This window comes from Astyanax mexicanus, unplaced genomic scaffold (genome assembly GCF_023375975.1).
Source record: "Astyanax mexicanus isolate ESR-SI-001 unplaced genomic scaffold, AstMex3_surface scaffold_40, whole genome shotgun sequence".
Classification (NCBI taxonomy): domain Eukaryota; kingdom Metazoa; phylum Chordata; class Actinopteri; order Characiformes; family Acestrorhamphidae; genus Astyanax; species Astyanax mexicanus.
Window position 1 is genome coordinate 651,103 of NW_026040050.1, and position 20,063 is coordinate 671,165.

Genomic DNA, 20,063 nt, shown 5'->3' on the forward strand with positions numbered 1-20,063 from the left:
AGAAGCAGGCAGGACAGAGCTGTGTTTAAGGGGACGAGTGAGAGCAGTGAAAGGCCTGCGGTCTGACCTGGCTGTTGGGGGGATAGCTAAACAGCTCCCCCTTGGGGTTCTTCATGGTACAGGAGATGGAGCGGTTCATCAGCCTGCTGACCCTCAGCTCAGGAACACTCAGTTTGCCCTTTAGCACAGTGTCCTGGATCAGTGGAAAACTGGGGGACCTGGAGACACAGTGGAGCTCAGAATCAGGGTATATTTTCATACAGATGCAGACATGCACACAGATACACACAAACACACACAAACACACACACACACACACAAGACTGGAAATTGAAGAGTACTATATTAAACAAATAGTACCATATTTTTCGGACTATAAGGTGCACCGGATTATAAAGCACATTTTAAGAGACACCAGTAAGAAACAGGGGTGTTGCCATGTTTTTTTTAAAGTAAAGTGCTGGATATTAATCTAAACAAATTTCTCTCCTGAAAAATATTTATTGAGTAAGTAAAGTGCTTCTGTTTATTTACAATAAACTTAGATTTTTAGTTTCCAGAGCAATATTAGACAGCGGTTCGTCCCATGTAGCTTGTTTTAACACAGTAAACATGCAGACTAATGTCTGATATACTCAACTCTGAACGGTAAAAGAGTTAGTGCTGTGGTTAGCAGCTAACGCTAATACTGCTCCGGCCTCGGTGCTGAAGAAACTTTACTGAAACACCTTTATAATGCTGTTCTTCAGCGGAGAGGCTTTACTGCTCCTTACAACCTGACTGGTAGAATTCATACATAAGGCACAATGGATTATAAGGCGCACTGATGATTTTTGAAATTTTTTTGAAATTAAATATATAAATTAGTTTTTAAGGCTAGTAGTTGTTTGGTTTGTGTGTTCGATGTGGGTTTATACTTTACTCTGCTCTCAGCCTAGTTAGGTCACGTGAGCATGCACACACGTGATGCTTTTTGAGTTTGCAGCTATTTAAGGTGTTATTAATGTTTTTTATGTGGACAGCCCTCAGAAACACATCCTTCAGGTCAGAGCAGTGTTCTGTAGTCTCCATGGGACATAGAACACAATACTAATCCCATGTTGCATTAATATGGCACGATACTGCAAATTACTACCCAAATTTTACAGCAGTAGCAGCCAGCACAAACTGTTCCTTGCTCGTTACTCGGCCCTCGGCACAACCACTGTGTAAAATGCAGGGAGTAAGAGACAGAGCTAACAGAAAGCAGACAATGGGCAGATTTAAGATTATTTTTTTAGGATCTACTAGCAGAAATAAAATAAAATAAGGAGTTCGGTATCACTTATCATACTCACTTTCAGTTGTTTAGCCTATGTTGTAACATTAACATGATACAAAACCCTTTTTTCTGCAGTAAAGTAATGCTCTTATTTACACTCTGAAGGTTTGAGGGATTTGAAATATCTTACAGGACACTTGGAGAAGCTGCCTGTTTTCTCTCTACTTCACTTAATAATTCAGATCATTAACAGGAATCAACCCAAATACTGCAGGTTTGAAAATAGACGTAAAAACTAGATGAACATACCAAAACTAAAGGTTTGGAGGACATGAACTGTTTGATTTGTATTCAGGAAAATTTTCATTTAAAAAAGAAATTCAGGAAATAGACATTTTTTTTATTTTATTCATTATATTTTGACATTAGCAGATTTACTTTTTAATTTTTTTTTATATTTTCAAAAACAATTACAGTTATGATTTTTAGTAATGTTCCTTATCAAACATAAGCTTTTTGTGTAATGCTTGAATAGAAATCATTAAGATTTAGTTGTTTAATGTCGGGCAGAAAATTGTCAAAAATCCTGTTAAAGAGGGTAACTCCCTCTTCATGACTCACTGACCATTTTTAAGCTGAAAGATACAAGCTGTAAATTTACGATTAGAATAGCTCTGCTAAAGTCATATCATAGGTTGTGATCTCCAGTCCCTATTACCACCATTATTCACAAAACCTCAGTCAGTATGTTTCTCCACACTGCAACACATTTTATGTACTTCTTTATATCTCTTGTGTTTTCAGATTTGCATTATTTATCATTAATTTATCATTATATTACTGTTATCATGTAGTATCGTAACTGCAGCCAGTGCAAGTAAAACCCTGTCCATCAGCAGGCCTGTGTATTAAAACTACTGTTTTACAGTGTAAATTAGGCTAAAGTAAGAATGAGAGAATAAATGACGGTCATACTTAGGAATGGGGGAGAAGATGCTGAGTCCTGCACGGAACTTCTTAATGGTCCCTCCAGCCTTGAACCAGCTGTGCCTCTTCTCCTGCTGGGCTTTAAGGAACTCATTGCTCAGATGTTTCCACTGCTGGGAGGTGAACGTGCTCAGGATCCTGGAGGAGACGAAACAATTAAAGCAGATGAAAAACATTTCACTTATTTCAGTTTAGTCTTTAAGTTTTAAAAAAGAAGAATACTGATTCTGACATTTTAATAGACACAAAAGGAGAAAGCTGCTATTTATACCGCCTTTAAACTTCAAACATGCACTAAAAATACAGCAGCTAACAACCTGAAAGACTTACTTTTTTAGCTGAAGCCCAAGACTGAATCCATCCTTATTGGAGGGCTGAAACACGTCCACTGAGGGTTCTGTGACAGATAAAAGTCATATAATTATATAGTTAATAATTAATCAATTAAGTTGTCTATTTAATTAAAAATACAAGTGCATTTCCTGAAGGAGCTGCAGCATGTCAAGTTATTCCTGCTTTTAGGGAGCTACTAGGCTGCTGCTATTTTGTGTTCTGTAGGGTGTCACTGTTTTTGCCAGGTGGTTTATGTGGTATACACACACAGACACACACACACACATGCAGTGCAGTTAGTGATTTTACTCTTTCACAATAAAATAAAAATAAATAATGATGATAAACTTCTTACAGGCTTCTAATAAAATTTCATAAAACCCTTTATTCTTTCTGTGAAACTTAAATGCTGAACTGGCATGTGCAAAATAGTATGTTAACATATGGCTGTCGAAAGTGTTCCTGAAGTGATTTCCAGAATTTCCTGTTATTAATGCAGCGCCACCTAAGGGCCAGAAGATCACCAGCATCCAGTACTGACCGTCGGCCCTTACACACAAGGATATCTCCAGAGCCTCTCTGTATATTTTGATGACACTGTGTACTGTATATGATGAGATATCCAAAGTCTTTATAATATTTAGTTTTTATAGTTTTTATACAGTTTTATTTGTGAACCTCTGACCATCATTACATCTAAGAAACACTTTCTTTTTAATAACAGTCATGTGAGTTAGTTACAATTTGCTTCTAATGCAGATTGAAATATTAGTACCACTTTACCAGCCTTCTAAATGTCTCACTTTAAACAGCTGATTTGTGGTCTATGTTCTAACGTGAATAAAATATCAGTATATATCTATTTATTTACATTTTACACAGTCTCAAATTTTGATAGAATTCAGAATTTAACATAATTAAAGCTGATGTTCATAAGTTTAGTCCATAAGTGTTGTCCATAAGATGTCTCTGGTGAAAACGGGTAATTGCACAGAGCGTGCGGAAGAATCTTTTTAAACTGGGCGGGTGTGATGCAGACTCCTTTCAGAGCGGATGAATCCGATTCCAGGTTATGTTCAGTCAGAAAGAGAGAGAGAGAGATAGAGAGAGTGTTTTGGTTTTACTATGAGTTTCCTCTTCTGAAGTCGCCATTGCTCCACCAGCCGGTCGTGTTTAGTAAAACTGAGCCAAATCCTCTTTAAGAGGCTGTACGTGTGTCAAGAATCAAAACATTGCAACATGACGTGCGTCACGTCCTTGTCCTGTTTCCTGTCTGTTCTCATGTCTCTGTGTGTTATCCCCACGTGACCCGTGCTCCTCTGTGTTTCTTCCCCAGTAGTTTTCCATTCACGTGTGTCCCATTTATAGCTCCGCCCTTACCCCAGGTGTTCATGTTTAGTGTGTTTCCTGTTTGTGACTATTGCACATGCGCACATCGCAATGATGATGCTAAAACAATATATCGAGCAGCCCTAACTGCCACTTTAGCATATAACATTCAGAAAATAAATCTGTTTAATAATGTTCAATAAAGTATTAATATTTAACTTGATGTTATTTTTACAAAGAACACATTAGAAGATTAGAACTAGACAAAGGGTTGTTTTGATAAAACACCAACACACAAACCACACACACCACACACACTTACCTGGCCCATCCAAGTACTGTGAGAGTGAGAAGCGAAGTCGGAGGATGATTGGTTCTGTTCGAATGACCTTCCAAGCTGTGGCCACTTCCTCCTAAAAACAAAAATAAAACAGCCAAACTAAAATTACTTCCAACCCCAAACACCACTCAGGAGTGCTTATATACATATGTCAGATCCGAGAGAGAAACAGTACGCACATCCAAGAAACTGATATTGATATGAAGGTCAATATCCACATCATCAATTGTTCCATACTCCCTGTACAAAACAGGAACAAAAGAGAAATATTCATTAAAAATATCATTTAATAATATTTTATACAGCAGTTTTAAACCTAAATAATTATCTGACAGGTTATATTTTCTTGGAATTTGCAGATTCACATACTTTTCACCTATTTCTACCTGTATGTGTGTCTTGCTACGCCACTACTAGTAAAGGGTTAAATATTACCCTTAATGGGGTTTAAGTGCTGACATCACAACCTGGGGGTTCTGTAAGTAGGATTCTGTATTAATCTCCATGGGGCTCTGTTACTTATATACTGTATTCCTTAAAGTAAACCTGCTTAGTCTTTGTAAACTAGTGGACAGCAGCAGTGAAGATAAGCTAATGTTAAACATTTCTATACTAATAATAGCTGTTCAGTACCTGATGGACACAGCACTCTCTGTGTAAATGTCTTTCACAGCCTCAATATCTGCATCCAGCTGCGGGTGCCGGTACAGATCAGCTGCACAGCTTCCCTGAAGAAAGAGGAAAACGCACAGACCTTAAAGCTCAACCTCCAGACTTCTGCATTCAACACCAGCTCTGCATCCGAGGTACCAGAACCTCTCAGCAGTACCAATGCTTTTTTAAACTATACTTTTCATACAGTTGTTCAAATCAATTTTTATTGTTTTAAATAATGTACTGAACATCGTTTCAGAATTTAAATACGATTCAACTAATAGAGCTTTTTCTTTACATTGCCTTTCACTCAAAGTTATGAAGATTTTTTTCTGTTACCATTTTGGAGACAAAAGTGAGAAATATGACATTGAAGATATTTACTGATATAGAAACCTATGCCAGCCAGTAGGTGGAAGCACCAACAGTTATGAATGAATATAAACGTATGAGTAACACAAAAGTAACGCAATCGTTACTTTTACTGGTAACTAATTACTTTTATAGTGGAGTAACTCAGTTAGTAACTCAGTTTCTTTTTTGGAGAAGTAACTAGTAACTATAACTAATTACTTTTTCAAAGTAACGTGCCCAACACTGCTCGCCATTCCCTATAAGGGCCGGGTGTTTTCTGACTCTGGTGGATTGCTATTTTAATAGCGCATCACTTCTGCGCTTCTCGACAGAGAAAAATGACCTGCTCGTTCACAATGTGAAACATGCAAGCAGCTCATTTAAGAGAACAGTAATGTTATTTTATTTAGTACTCTGTTTATTGTTGATGTAAAATTTGGGTTTGCTCACTGCTGCGTGTTCATGTGTGCATATCGAGTGAGGGTGCATGTTCTGAGCGCATGGCACGTTTGTTTGTGGCTGAGTTGCTATGGTGGCATCCTATTACAGTAGTACGCTGGAATCTAGTGAGCTCTACAGAACAACCTATTTTTTCACTAATGTTTGCAAACTCAGACTGAAAACCAGGGTCTTGATTTTATATTTAATCTGTTGCTGAATGCGGTTAAATAAGACACCTGAAATTAATGATTAAAATGTGTATGTCCAAATATTTTGTGCTCATAATGCACCTTAACACAATGCAAAAACAGACATCTAAACATAATAAACATATATTATAATCCTCTCTCAAACCATCTGAAATCTTTATCCTGTTAACCAAGCGAATGGGTTTAAACCCAAACTAGATTTACACAAATATTCTGGGCCAGAAGGAGAAACTCTTTTAGAGAAATCTGGAGTTATTATTCTGCATGTTATCATAGGAATTTAAATCACTATGAGAACATATAAGAGGTGTCTAATCTAATCTAATCTTTCTGTTTATATCTGAATGTGAGCTTGTGCATCAAGCATCAGGAAAGATGAAGAGCTAAGTCATAAGACAGAAGCTAGAACAGTCACAAAATGTAATACAATATTGTTGTTATTGAAATGTTTTTGTAATGTAATGTTATTTAGTCTTGTGACTAAACAATTAAAATTGTAGTGAGAATTTATTCGAGAGTAAATATAATCTAAATCACTTTTCCTGTACTTTTCATTGTATTTTCTTTTACCTGAATTCCATACATGAACTGCTCCGGCTCATTCTCCCCGTCTGATTCCTCATCCGTCCAGCACTGGCCTTTGATGTCCTGAGGAAAACAGCCAGCCATGTTAAAGGCGAGTCTCGGGCGTGCTCATAACTTCACCAGCATTAACCTGAACGCTCCTCTGTTGGGTACGAAGTTAAATGTGAGCTGTTAGTCGGTCGACTTGCATCGAGAGAGCTTTCTGCTCCAACAACCAGAAAAGAACTGAGCCGCCTATTTGTTCCCTCCAGAACCGTCAGTTACTGTTATTTCTCTGTGACAACACAGCACAGACGCCGCACTCTTATTCTTTAAACACTTCTCTGAGATTTCGTCTGGACTTTCAAAGGCGGCCGGCGGCTCGTTTATATATTTATCAACAAAGCAGCCGTCACCTCACAGAGACTAGCGCTTCATATCAGGAGAACACAGAGCTTTTCACTCCTCAGTGTGGAACAGAAGCTGCAGTCTTACCATTGGATCCGACATTTACAGAGGCAGATCTGACAGGGTTAGACTGTTCCCATCCATTTCACAACACAACCCACAGCCACAGAACGCTCTGCTCAGGGGGAGCTAGAACTCTTCAGATTCTGCTGCTTTCCAAACACCTGCAAAACAACCAAAACAGACAAAAAGAAAATTACCATCATTATTGTTCTACTTATTAAAATTGTGCTTTAACACAGTAAATCACCATATTTGAGTTATTCTATAAAACAGCATTACCACCCAACTTACCCAATGGCCAACTCCTTCCATCCCCAAAGCACCCCATGCTCAACTCACCCCATCCCCAACTCCTCCCATCCCCAACTAACCCCCTCCCCAACTCCTTCCATTCCCCAACTAACCCCATCTCCATCTTACCCCATCCCCATCTCACCCCATCCTAACTCCTCCCATGCCCAACTCCACCCATCCCAACTAAGCGCATAGCCAACTCCTTCCATTCCCAACTCACCCCATCCCCAACTCCTCCCATCCCCAACTCACCCCATCCCCAACTCCTCCCATCCCCAACTCCTCTCATCCCCAACTCCTCTCATCCCCAACTAACCCCATCTCCAACTCACAACTCCTTTCATCCAGAACTCCTTCCATCCCCAACTCACTCCATGCCCAACTCACCCCATCCCCAACACCACCCATCCCAACTAACCCCCTCCCCAACTCCTTCCATTCCCCAACTCCACCCATCCCAACTAAGCGCATAGCCAACTCCTCCCATCCCCAACTCACCCCATCCCCAACTCCTCCCATCCCCAACTCCTCTCATCCCCAACTCCTCTCATCCCCAACTAACCCCATCTCCAACTCACAACTCCTTTCATCCAGAACTCCTTCCATCCCCAACTCACTCCATGCCCAACTCACCCCATCCCCAACACCACCCATCCCAACTAACCCCCTCCCCAACTCCTTCCATTCCCCAACTCCACCCATCCCAACTAAGCGCATAGCCAACTCCTTCCATTCCCCAACTCCACCCATCCCAACTAAGCGCATAGCCAACTCCTTCCATTCCCAACTCACCCCATCCCCAACTCCTCCCATCCCCAACTCACCCCATCCCCAACTCCTCCCATCCCCAACTCCTCTCATCCCCAACTCCTCTCATCCCCAACTAACCCCATCTCCAACTCACAACTCCTTTCATCCAGAACTCCTTCCATCCCCAACTCACTCCATGCCCAACTCACCCCATCCCCAACACCACCCATCCCAACTAACCCCCTCCCCAACTCCTTCCATTCCCCAACTAACCCCATCTCCATCTTACCCCATCCCCATCTCACCCCATCCTAACTCCTCCCATGCCCAACTCCACCCATCCCAACTAAGCGCATAGCCAACTCCTTCCATTCCCAACTCACCCCATCCCCAACTCCTCCCATCCCCAACTCACCCCATCCCCAACTCCTCCCATCCCCAACTCCTCTCATCCCCAACTCCTCTCATCCCCAACTAACCCCATCTCCAACTCACCCTATCCACAACTCACCCCATCCCCAACTCACCCCATTCCCAACTCACCCATCCCCATCTCACCCCATCCCCAACTCACCCCATCCCTAACTCAGTCCAACTCCTTCCATCCCCAACTAACGCCACAGCTTCTTCAGCTTGCTGCCATCAGGGAGGAGACTGTGGAGAGACTGTGGCTAGGGCCAGCTGACTGTGAGACAGCTCCATCCATCAGGCTGTGAGGATGCTGAACTCTCTCCCAATCCTGCCCCCAGCACACACTCACTCAGCATCCTGAACCCACTTTCCCCACCAACACAGTACTGAAACTCTGTACTAGAACACACAGAGAACTGGAACTTTCTTAAAAAGGTTTCAAAACGTTTCAGAAACATACTCACTACAACTGTGAAGTTTTAAGGACTTTACTATATTTGCACACTGTTATACTTGTTGTTTATACTTGCACTGTTATTCCCTCATAATCACCCCCCACCATCACTATTGCACTATTGTCTATTTACCTATAGTGTCTTCTAGGGGTCTGACGAGATCTCGTGCCGCGAGATTAAAATGAACGATATTTCTCATCAGGCTTAAACCTGTCTCGCGGGGCAAAAAAAACAGTTAAATGTAGACTTTTTAAGAGGGATCTGGCAACCCAGTAGCGATAGCAATAGAGTATGGTGGAGAGCAGCTCTCAGCAGAAGAGGAAAATTCGGGCATTTGTATAGAAGATGCTTCTGCTACTTTTAAATTGTATGTCTGGCTGCATTTTGGCTACAGTGGAAACAATAAACGGTAACAGAGTGACCAACAAGACTCTGTACTGTATTAAAAACATGCCCTGTCTCTGTTTTATGGTTATGAATAGTTAAATTACAAGAGATTTAGGAGAAAAAAAACACAAACCATAGGCTTAATATGACTGGTTGTGGTTTGCACTTATTGTTTGCACTATATAAGACCTAGAAAAGTTTTATTTTTATTATTCTTATTTCTATTTCTTATAGAATCAATGTGTGAGAGAAACCAGTCTTGTTAAGTTTGCTAATATGATTTGGTCAAATAAAAGTCTTTTCAAGACATTTTTCATTTTTGACGTTTTCTTTAATTTTTTATTTTTAAATCTCGTCTCGTCTCGTTCTTGTGACCCCCAATATTGTGTCTCGTCTCGTCTCGTGATATTAGTGTCTCGTCACACCCCTAGTGTCTTCCATTCTTTTTTTTATAATCTTATTTTCTGTACTTGCTGTAATTTTTGCAAAGGAGAGTAATGTTATTTTAATTGTCTGTATGTCCTGTACATCCTGCAGTATTGACAATAAAACAGCTTGACTTTACTAGTGCTTTTTAGCTGCTAATAGCACTAAATCATAACACAAGTTAAAATGGCGACGGTCCGGACCTTGGACTGACAAATTTTTCTCCAACTGGAATATACTGATTTTTTTATTAAAACCCCCTACTCTAAATAATGTTAAATAGCCTGTTAGAATGCTGGGTTAGGATATCTAGCTACTTTATGATCAGTGTTCACAGCAGCAGCTACTTTAGACTGAATTCATTTTAAATAGGATGCAATAAGAAACCAAGAGTTCATGAACTGATCTCTGGGGTCTACATTTCTTTGTCACAGACAGAGTCTTGAACCCAGTACAAATGCTTTAATAATCAACACAGAAAAATGCTGTGTTGGCTCCAATGGTCTTTTCGGGCATTTATAAGACCTGGTCATTCTTTTAATATTTCATAGGTAATAAAATGCAAGAACAAATAAAAAAAAATCTAAAACAAGAGCAAGACCTCAAGTCGGTACACCCACACCTGTATAAGTTGTGAGGTGATCAGCTCATATTCGGAAGTTCAGGTTAACAGCAGCACTGTTTGGTTCACTTCCACAGGAGGCCTCTGTTAACTGTTTAACTGCTAGATGTCACTCTAGAGCTGGAGCCCAGCTGCAGACACTGAGCATCGTTGGCAGCCAGTCAGTACTGAAGCAGCAACCAGAGAACCTCCAGCTCAACCAGTCTGGAGTTTCTGCTGTTTATAATTATGGAATGTGTAGCTTAAACTCATGGAGGAAAGATAATAAAGAATTTTAACCCCACTAACCGGATAATAATAATGCTCTCCTTCAGCTCATACTCTTAGAAGCAGAGCTAACAAACACCACTAACCACACCAAACAGCAAACATTTAAAATAATGAAGTTTTACTGCTGGATAACCAAATCTTTTCGGTTGTGTTTCTACTCTGTCCACGAACATGGCCTCTTATGGCCAGTCAGCAATGTCAAAATTCGATTAATAAGGGTAATTATTGACATTTTCTTTTTTAGAAAATCGGCCAAGATCTGCACACAAGACCGATATTTATTTAGTGCCTTCAGACACCTCTCTGTGCAGCAATGTGAGTTGGAGAGCAGTTGGAGTGCCCCCTAGTGTCCATTTTGCTACTCTACTGGCAGACAGCAGTAGAGGCTGTAAACTTAACACAGCTCCAGAATTCAGTGAGCTTCAAATGCAGGTCAACAACACACAGCTGCAGCAAATTAACTTATCAGCCTCCAGAGGCCGGCTTCATTTCAGCTTCAACTGGAATCCAAACAGGAAGAGTGAGTTAACCCCTCTGACTGGCTTTAGTAATGATTAATCCCCCCCGGGGATCAATAAAGTATCTATCTATCTATCTGTCTATCTATCTGTCTATCTGTCTATCTGTCTATCTATCTATCTATCTATCTATCTATCTATCTATCTATCTATCTAGTGGAGCCTCTGAAAGACACTGAGCTTTACTCAGTAAATCAGTAGCTACTCACACAGCCGGCTCTGTGCTAGCTAACACTAACTGACGGCAAACATCTTTACAAATGGAAGCAGTGTATTTTATCTAAGCATAATTTCTTAAAAATATGCTTGTTTGGAAAATTAAATGCAAATACAAAACAATTTTAACTAATTTTAACTGTTGCATTGCACTACATTAGAACCACACTATTACACAATGCTCCTAATTGCTTCATTCTAAGTAGGTATTCGGTATCGGCAAGTATAAAAATACACATACTTGTACTGGTATTTGGTTAAAAGAAAATTATATATTTGCATTTCAAAATATCACTATTATCAGGATATGATACAATATGGCACACTGCTAATCTGTAACCTACCTTCCAATCCTTAAATCCTTAAAATAAATAAGAATAAATAAAATGAGTGGTTCTTATTCAAGTTTCTTCTTCTAAAAAGAACTAATTGCACACCTTTAATCTAAGATTGCTGAGAAACTACATATTCATGATGGTGGAGTAGAAACAAATAAGCTGACCTTATTTTCCATGTCAAACCTGATAGCCAAGCCAACTGGACCCAGTATTTCCATTTTCAATCAGTATTTTAGTCCCCAAAGCATTAGTCTCTCCTCCGCCTAATCACACCACTTTATAATCGCTCTCTTTCTGTCCTCTTAATCACACACTCTCCACCCTGCAGAGATGTATCCTAGCAACAGACATCGCTGGCTCCCATCACCGTCCATGAATCATACCTACAACAGGAGAAAGTGTGTGTGTGTGTGTGTGAGAGAGAGAGAGAGACTGCATAGAAGTGTGTAGATTTGTTCTGATAGCGTGTTATTCAATCTGTGATGTCTTAAATGAATATTCAAATTTTCAAATCTTCTAAAAGGATTATGAATAAAATTAAATATCATGACGCACCTTCAGGCGTACAGAGAAGTACTAGTCATAGTTCCTGATTTTAGCTTGTTTTAACACGGTAAACGCGCAGGTTACAGGCTGATGATACTCACCTCTGAACAGCAAAAGAGATAGCGCTTAGCACGGTTAGCGGCTAATGCTAATGCTGCCCCAGCAGGTCTAGCCGGGGTTAGTAGCAGGCTACAGAACAATAATGCACAACTCGCTTTGCAGCTATGGCTAATAATGCTCTAGCTGTGGCAGCCGGTGTTAGTAGCAGACTACAGACTGATAATACTCACCTCTGAATGGCGAAAGAGCTAGCGCTTATTGCAGTTAGCTGCTGTTCAAAAGCTAAACTGAAACTCCTGTATAATGCTTTATTTCAGCAGAGTGGATTTACTGCTCCTTAATACCTGACTGGTAGAATTCATACATAAGGAGCACCAGATTATAAGGCGCACTGACGATTTTTGGGAAAATTAAAGAATTTTAAGTGCACCTTATAGTGTAATAAATACAAAATTATTTTATAGATGGTTCGATCTACAACAATATACAGTACAAATTTTGTTACCATCACAGCATTAGATAGTGGGACTAATTAATAATAACCACTAACCAAAATAATAAACACTTTCAGCTCTCTTATACCAGTGCTTCATTTCTAATCATGACTGATTGATTTGTGTATTTAGGGTGGTACTTAAAAACAAGGTCAGTGGAATGGCAAGTTTTATTGCTGGATTTCATTTAAAGCAGCAGCCCTTTTTAATGAATATAGTAGGGTTCCTGAGTGGTAAGACGGCAAAATGTTATGAAAAATGGCATCACTGAGCTTCTGCTACCATTCCTGCAAAACCAAACATATTGATTCTAAAAACAAAGGTGTCTAGTAGAGCTGCAACGATTAGTCGATATAATCGACAATGTCTCTTAATTACATTTGTCGACTACAAATTCCATTGTCGACTAATTTCTAATTTGTAACAATACCACATTAAATAGGTCACTCACACAGTTTAGACTTAAATTAGTTTGTCTCCAAAAGTGGCCAAACTCAACAAATTACATATTTACTCACTAAATATTAGTACATTCCACATTTAAACAACCCAGACATTTAAATGTCTTTTAAACTCATGTTCAGCAGTTTCTATTGATTTTAGAGATGGATGACATGGCAGAAATAATTGTTGACTAATCGACTAATTGAAAAAATAAGCATAAGATTAGTCGACTACCAAAATAAATTATTAGTTGCAGTGTAGTCTAGTGTCTTGTAGGTCCCTTTTTCTGGCTATAGCAGCTTTTGCTGGTTACCTGAGCAACTGCAAACAGAGGCATATAGATATCAGAACAGCAAACAGGAAAGCCTTCATCTGTTCATTCATGCATCATTAAACTAAAGAAATTCATAAATCCACAGATGTATTCATTCTGAAAAGAAAATGCACCATAATACATGTTTTAAAAAGTACTTTTTAGCATGATCAGTGTAATTACACATACAGAATACAGACTGTCACTATACTATAATGGTTAGATTAAAGCAGGACTTGTTTTGACCTCTAGTTCTAATGTAAAATCTTCCTTGAACTTCGTATTCTGCTTTTAATACTAATCAACTCATTCATTCAACTACTGTCAGTCAGGCAAACATGTTTACAAGCTTGCATAGAGTTACAAAAACAGTAAGGTTATAATAAGTGATTCTAAACCTATTTAAAATGTAAATGTTTGTCAAATGTAGATGCATTGCTTGTATTGCTGCAGTGTGTGGGTAGACTGCTGAAGTTTATACAGCACACACACATTTATCTGCAGAATTTTGCACTCTTCTTTTGTGTTACAATTTTTAATTTTAACTAAATTGTCTCTCCAATTTTGTCACATTTAATTCCAACCCTGTAGTTAGAACTCCACCATCACACAATGCAAACAGCTGATTAGACTGAACACACCAATGGTGAAGTACACTACACTCCTGATACACTACAGCTCCCAACATACCAAAGATCTAACATCTTTGCATTAGTGACGTTAGGTACAGATACTGGATGATTAGCTGTGGATCAAAACTGGAACACTCATATAGCATATAGCCAAGGTCCCACATCCAGAGAACACTGGTCCACAGTTTGACATCCCAACACTGAGGGCTGTTGTACCCCTATGGCCGACACTGGCTATTAGACATGTTGATCTTAGGCTCATCATGCACAGCTGCACAACACAAATAAATATTGTCGCTGTCCAATGAAAACAGTATGTCCATTTTGTTGTTGTTTTTAGTTTACTACATACGTGAATGTAGCGACATCACAATGTGCACAAGTGCAATTAAAAAAGATCTATATGAGATTCGGGGGAAAAAATTAAGCTAATTTTATAGATACCTCTAAATATAAGGTCTATTTACAGCACCCCTGATGATTTTCATTTTTAAATCATTTGTTGTTTGGATCAGCAATTTCAGTTAAGTATATCATATAGCAGATGAACACCGTGACATTTGAGAAGTGCATTTAAGTTTATAGGATTTACAGAAAGTATGCAATAATTCTTTTAACTAAATTAGGTATGTGGATAAATTGATTGACATGCATATTGATTTGAATATCCTTACCACTAATTATTGGAACACAATCATGAGAAGAAAAATCTCAGATAATCAGAGGAGAAGGATGGAGAGAACAGTCATAGTGAACCCACAGATCTCCAGAGCTCCAAACACCTACATCATCATCTTACTGCAGATGGAGTCACTGTGCATCGTTCACTATTCACTATTCAGCTCACTTTACACAAGGAGAGGCTGTATGGGAGAGTAATTCTGAAGAAGCCTTTTCTGAGCCACAGACAGAGTCGCTTGAGGTAAAGCTAAAGCACATTTGAACGAGTCAGCTTCATTTTAGAATGGTTTAGAAGGTTCTGTGGACTGATGAACCTAAAATTTAGTTATTTGGAGGCGGTTATTTATGCATGTGGTGCATGTGCATGGTGGTGGTTCATCATGCTGTGGGGCTGTGTGATCAGTGCAGGTACTGGAATCTTGTTAAAGTTGAGGGTCTCATGGATTCCAGTCAATATCAGCAGATTCTTCAGAACAATGTTGAAGAATCAGTGAGAAAGTTGAAGTTAAAGCTGTGCCGGGGCTGAATACTTCAACAAGACAACGACCCTAAACACTAAACACTAAACTCTGCTCTAAATCTACTAAATCACTAAATCATGCAGAGGAACAAGTACAATGTTCTGGAATGATCATCTCAGATCATCTCAGTCTCCAGACCTGAATATTATTATAAATCTGTGGTGTGATTTAAAGCTGCTGTTCATGATCAGAAACCTGAATCAAACCTGACTGAACTGGAGATGATTTATAAAGAAGAATGATCCAAAATACCTTCAACCAGAAGCTTCAACCAGACTCTCATTGGAAGCTGTAGGAAGAGTTTAGGGGCTGTTATTTCTGCAAAACGAGGATCTACTAAATATTGATGTTATTTGTCTGTTGGGGAGCCCACATTTATGCACCTGCCTAATTATTGCGCACTTTCTGTAAATTTTACTCCTCAAATATCACTGTGTTCGTCTGATATATGATATATTTAACTGAAATTGCTGATCTGATCAACCAGTGATTAATAAAGAGGGGTCCACATCTTTTCAGATCACTGTATCATCATATAATGCCAAAACGTTCCTAATCTAGAATCTTAATCTAAACATATCCACCAAATGCAGATTGTATTTGATCATACTAATCTTTGATACATGGAGTGCATTAGGGCTGGGAGATTTATCAAAATAATTTAATAAATCAAATTACTGTTTTAATGCAAATTTTAAATTGGGATAATGGAAATTGTACATCTTTGCTTCTTTCAGAAATCTGTAAAGATGTGGTCCTATGTGGCAGTGATTTTTATATTTTACCCTTTTCCTTATATTTAACTGAAAGGTTGAAGGGGACTGCTTACTATTCTTAAAAAAACTAAACATTTTGAAATTAAATGCAAAGGAAACAACAGCTTGTGAATTACTTTAAATTGTGCTTTTTGTTTATAAATAAAAAAAAAACTTGTTATGTAAGAACTAAACATCGTAATCGAGAATTGCTCATGTACAGCTCTGAAAAAAAATAAGAGATCACTTAAAAAAGGATGAGTTTCTTTGATTTTACCAAATTGAAAACCTCTGGAATATAATCAAGAGGAAGATGGATGATCACAAGCCATCAAACCAAACTGAACTGCTTGAATTTTTGCACCAGGAATAAAGGCATAAAGTTATCCAAAAGCAGTGTGTAAGACTGGTGGAGGAGAACATGATGCCAAGATTAATGAAAACTGTGATTAAAAACCAGGGTTATTATTTTTTTCTGCATTATTTGAGGCCTGAAAGCTCTGCATATTTTTGGTTATTTCAGCAATTTCTCATTTTCTGCAAATAAATGCTCTAAATGACAATATTTTTATTTGTAATGTTGTTTGTAGTTTATAGAATAAAACAACAATGTTCATTTTACTCAAATATAAACCTATAAATAGCAAAATCAGAGAAACTGATTAAGAAACGGAAGTAGTCTCTTAGTTTTTTTAAGGGCTGTATTTGAAGAATAAGGCGATTTTTTTTACAATATCGCTCAACCCTAGAGTGCATTATTAATATTGTGATCTTAATTATTAATACCTTAAATCATTAACTTCTGAAGAAATCTGGTCGAAATTCTTTAAAATATCACTAAATTCTTTATGTTATATGTTATGTTGTGGAGCAACAAAATATCGCAGTGTGAGTTTTTTCCAATATCGAGCAGCTCTAGCATATACTGTACTGTGTGCTGATTCACAAACAGCACAGGTTTCATAACTCAACACATCCTCTCCATCCTCTCACCTTCTCCATCACCTCCTCCCTCCCCTCATCCTCCTCCTTCTCCTACTGCCCCTGCACACACACTCACTGAAACACACACACACACACACACACATACATACACACACATAAAGCCCCCAAATTCATATCACATTCCGATACAGACCCAGACTTGATCTTTCCCTTCTTAAAACAGGAGCTACAGAAACACAGATAGCAGCATTCACCCCTTCCCCACCTCCTCCTCCTCCTCTCCTCATCCTCCTCCATCCCTCGCTCTCTCTCTTACCTTGGTGAAAGATGGAGGGAGATGGAGCCGCAGTCCCTGGTCCTCCTCTCCTCTCCTCTCCTCTCCTCTCCTTCAGAATCACATTCAGATCATACAGAAACACACAGAATAAAAAAACCCTGAAGAACACCCGCTATTACATCTCCATTTCATCCTGTCTTTTCCCGCAGATCCCCTTTTCTGCTCTCTCTCTCGGTCAGCTGTGTGTGTGTGGGAGAGAGTGTATGAGTATGAGTGTGTGTGTGTGTGTGTGTGTGTGTTTGTGTTTATCTGTTGCAGATCTGGCTGCTCGCAGCGCTGCCTTTATTTTTTTGCCTGACAACACAGAGCGAGCCACGCATGCGCTGTAGGAAGCAGCAGGCGGGGTCACGTGACACACAGCTGACCGGATTGCCTCATGGGCCGGGGCACAATAATATGAATTTGGATATATATATATATATATATATATTTTTTTTTTTTTATGAACAGTAAAAGAGAAATAAAGCACCATTAAGGATTATATTTTCAGTAGTAAATAATAAAATTATCAGAATGTGTCATTAGATGTTAAAGAAGCGTGTAAGGTCATACCTGTCAAGTTTTAGATTTAAAAATAAGGGATATTTTCCTCAGTCCGCTTAAAGTCGTCCCACCAGCCCAACGAAGGTTCAGTATCCCTTACATTTTAAGACAGGTTTACAAAAAATCTAAAATAACCACATGTGAACCATTTACACACTACAATTAGATTATCAGGATCTGAAATGTTGTGGACATTCCTACATATGTCATTCTTTAATACAGCCAAATTAAAAACCCTTTTCTAGATATTTAAAAAAAAGTTAAGATGCTGAGGTAACGCGAGACCTTAACGCGAATCTCGGCAGTATTGAGCAAGGCAGCGAGGCAGTGATTGCTAAACACTAGCTGTATAGATTAATTAGCCAGCTTAGATTTAGACAGCTTTAAAGGCTATAAAGTTTATATTAGTTAGATAATAACTACCTGAAGCGCACTGGAGGACGGCGAAGAGGACCTGGACAGTCTGCAAACTTTTATTTGCGAGTGTTTCGGCCGGGTTGTCATGGGGAAGCCAGACAAAACGCCGACTCCCTCAGGTAAAAAAGGAGCTCCGTCCGCCAAGAGGAGTCGCCCTGAAGATTCTCCTGGGGCTACTTCTCATTCCAGCGATATGGTGGACATTCTGGAGTCCATAGATAGCTGTCCTTAGCTGTCCAGTTTCGACGCTCGCCTTTCCATTCTGGAAATTCTCCATAAGGAGTTTCAGGCATTGCGGGAGTCTGTGGAGTTCAGCCAGCAGCAGGTGGAAACACTCGCTGCGGAAAACACTGCCCTCAGAGAGTCGGTGAACTCCCTCACTAAGGGAATGACCCAGCTCTCAGAGGAAAATAAAAAAAATAAAAGAGACCGTCCTCGAGCTCCAGGCCCGCATGAGAGACAACCTCGTGTTTTCTGGATTACCAGAGAAGCAAGAGGAAAACCCGGAGACAACAGTGAAGGAGTTCATACAGACTTACTTGAAGCTTCCGGAGGACACCGTGAAGACCATCACCTTCGCTCGCGTTCACCGCATAGGAACTAAACGACCCGGAGGACACCGATCCAGACCCATCGTGGCTAAGTTTGAACACTTCAAACAGAAGGAACTGGTGAAGAGCCGCGGGCGAGAGCTGAGGGGAACGGACTTCAGCGTTAACGACCAGTTTCCCAAAGAAATCCTGGAGCGACGCAAAGTTCTGTTCCCTATCCGAAAAAAATACATCCAGGAAGGTTCTCGGGCTGTCATCGTATGGAGTCAAATTGGGGTCTTTAATGCTGACGAGAACATAAAACTGTCACGAAAAAAATGTCCACGAATTGCAAAAAAAATCTAATTTTGCAAACAAAGAAGAGAACATAAGTTACCTTTTTCAATTGTAATATTTTTTTTAGAATTAATCTTTTGCAAAAACACTTTTTCTTTGCGTTTTGCACTTTGCGTTCCTTTTTTCTCTTTGCAATACTTTCCCTCCTTTGCGTTCCTCCGTTTTGTTTGCGAGTCTATTTTGACCCCTTTTTGACGTGGGGGCGTGGGGAGAGGAGAGGGGCGTGGCTATGGAGGAACGCGTCATCAGCTGGAGTCTCTGCTCAGCCTAGATGCTAACCAGGCTGAACAACAGCTATTTAACAGTTATAATTCATAAGTTAATTCTAATCATTTATTTTACATATACCTAACTACTGAATTATATAATATTGTTGTTTTTAGTTAAATTAAGCAAAACGCTGAATTTTAGCTTCTTTTTTATCCAGCGTTCTTGCTGCAGATACACGCGGCCGCCTGTAGATGGTGGATTTTAACAATGAAAAACGCCATTAAAACACAACGCTGCAAAAACGATCTAAATAAAAAGGAAAACACAGAAGGTTTAATTTGGACTTCAAAATAATATAGATAAAATAAGATAATAAAACCGAACATAGCATAAAAAATAATGTATTAATCTCCCTGTGGAAATTAGTCTGTTCCAGGAACTTTTATACAGATACACACAAACACATGAGAGAAAAATAAAAAAGAGGAGACTGTGAGATAAGGTTAGACACACATGTGCAGTGTGCCCATATTAAGTTATCCTAAAAGCAAAAATATATTAATTATTAAAATAATAATAGAAAACAGGAAAACATTTAAATGTCAGATGTAAGATACAGTACCTCACACTAAAGAGCAAATATTACTT

At 39.1% G+C, this 20,063-nt stretch overlaps 1 protein-coding gene across 8 annotated transcripts in view; it reads right to left on the reverse strand.

The window, feature by feature from the left end:
* The window catches only part of LOC103045710 (protein mono-ADP-ribosyltransferase PARP6), a 57,407-nt gene extending 39,754 nt beyond the window's left edge, over positions 1–17,653 (reverse strand). For 2 of the 8 annotated variants that reach the window (XM_049473602.1, XM_049473605.1), the window contains exons 1-9: positions 17,338–17,653; positions 6,968–7,104; positions 6,479–6,635; positions 4,884–4,978; positions 4,430–4,490; positions 4,233–4,323; positions 2,579–2,645; positions 2,237–2,386; positions 68–218 (exon numbers count right to left, since the gene is read on the reverse strand). In XM_049473602.1, coding sequence (XP_049329559.1) covers positions 68–218; positions 2,237–2,386; positions 2,579–2,645; positions 4,233–4,323; positions 4,430–4,490; positions 4,884–4,978; positions 6,479–6,577 — 714 coding nt within the window. In that variant the 5' untranslated portion in view covers positions 6,578–6,635; positions 6,968–7,104; positions 17,338–17,653. The other 6 variants (XM_049473604.1, XM_049473600.1, XM_049473601.1 and 3 more) reach the window with 5 other exon arrangements.
* Positions 17,654–20,063: the final 2,410 nt, after the last annotated feature.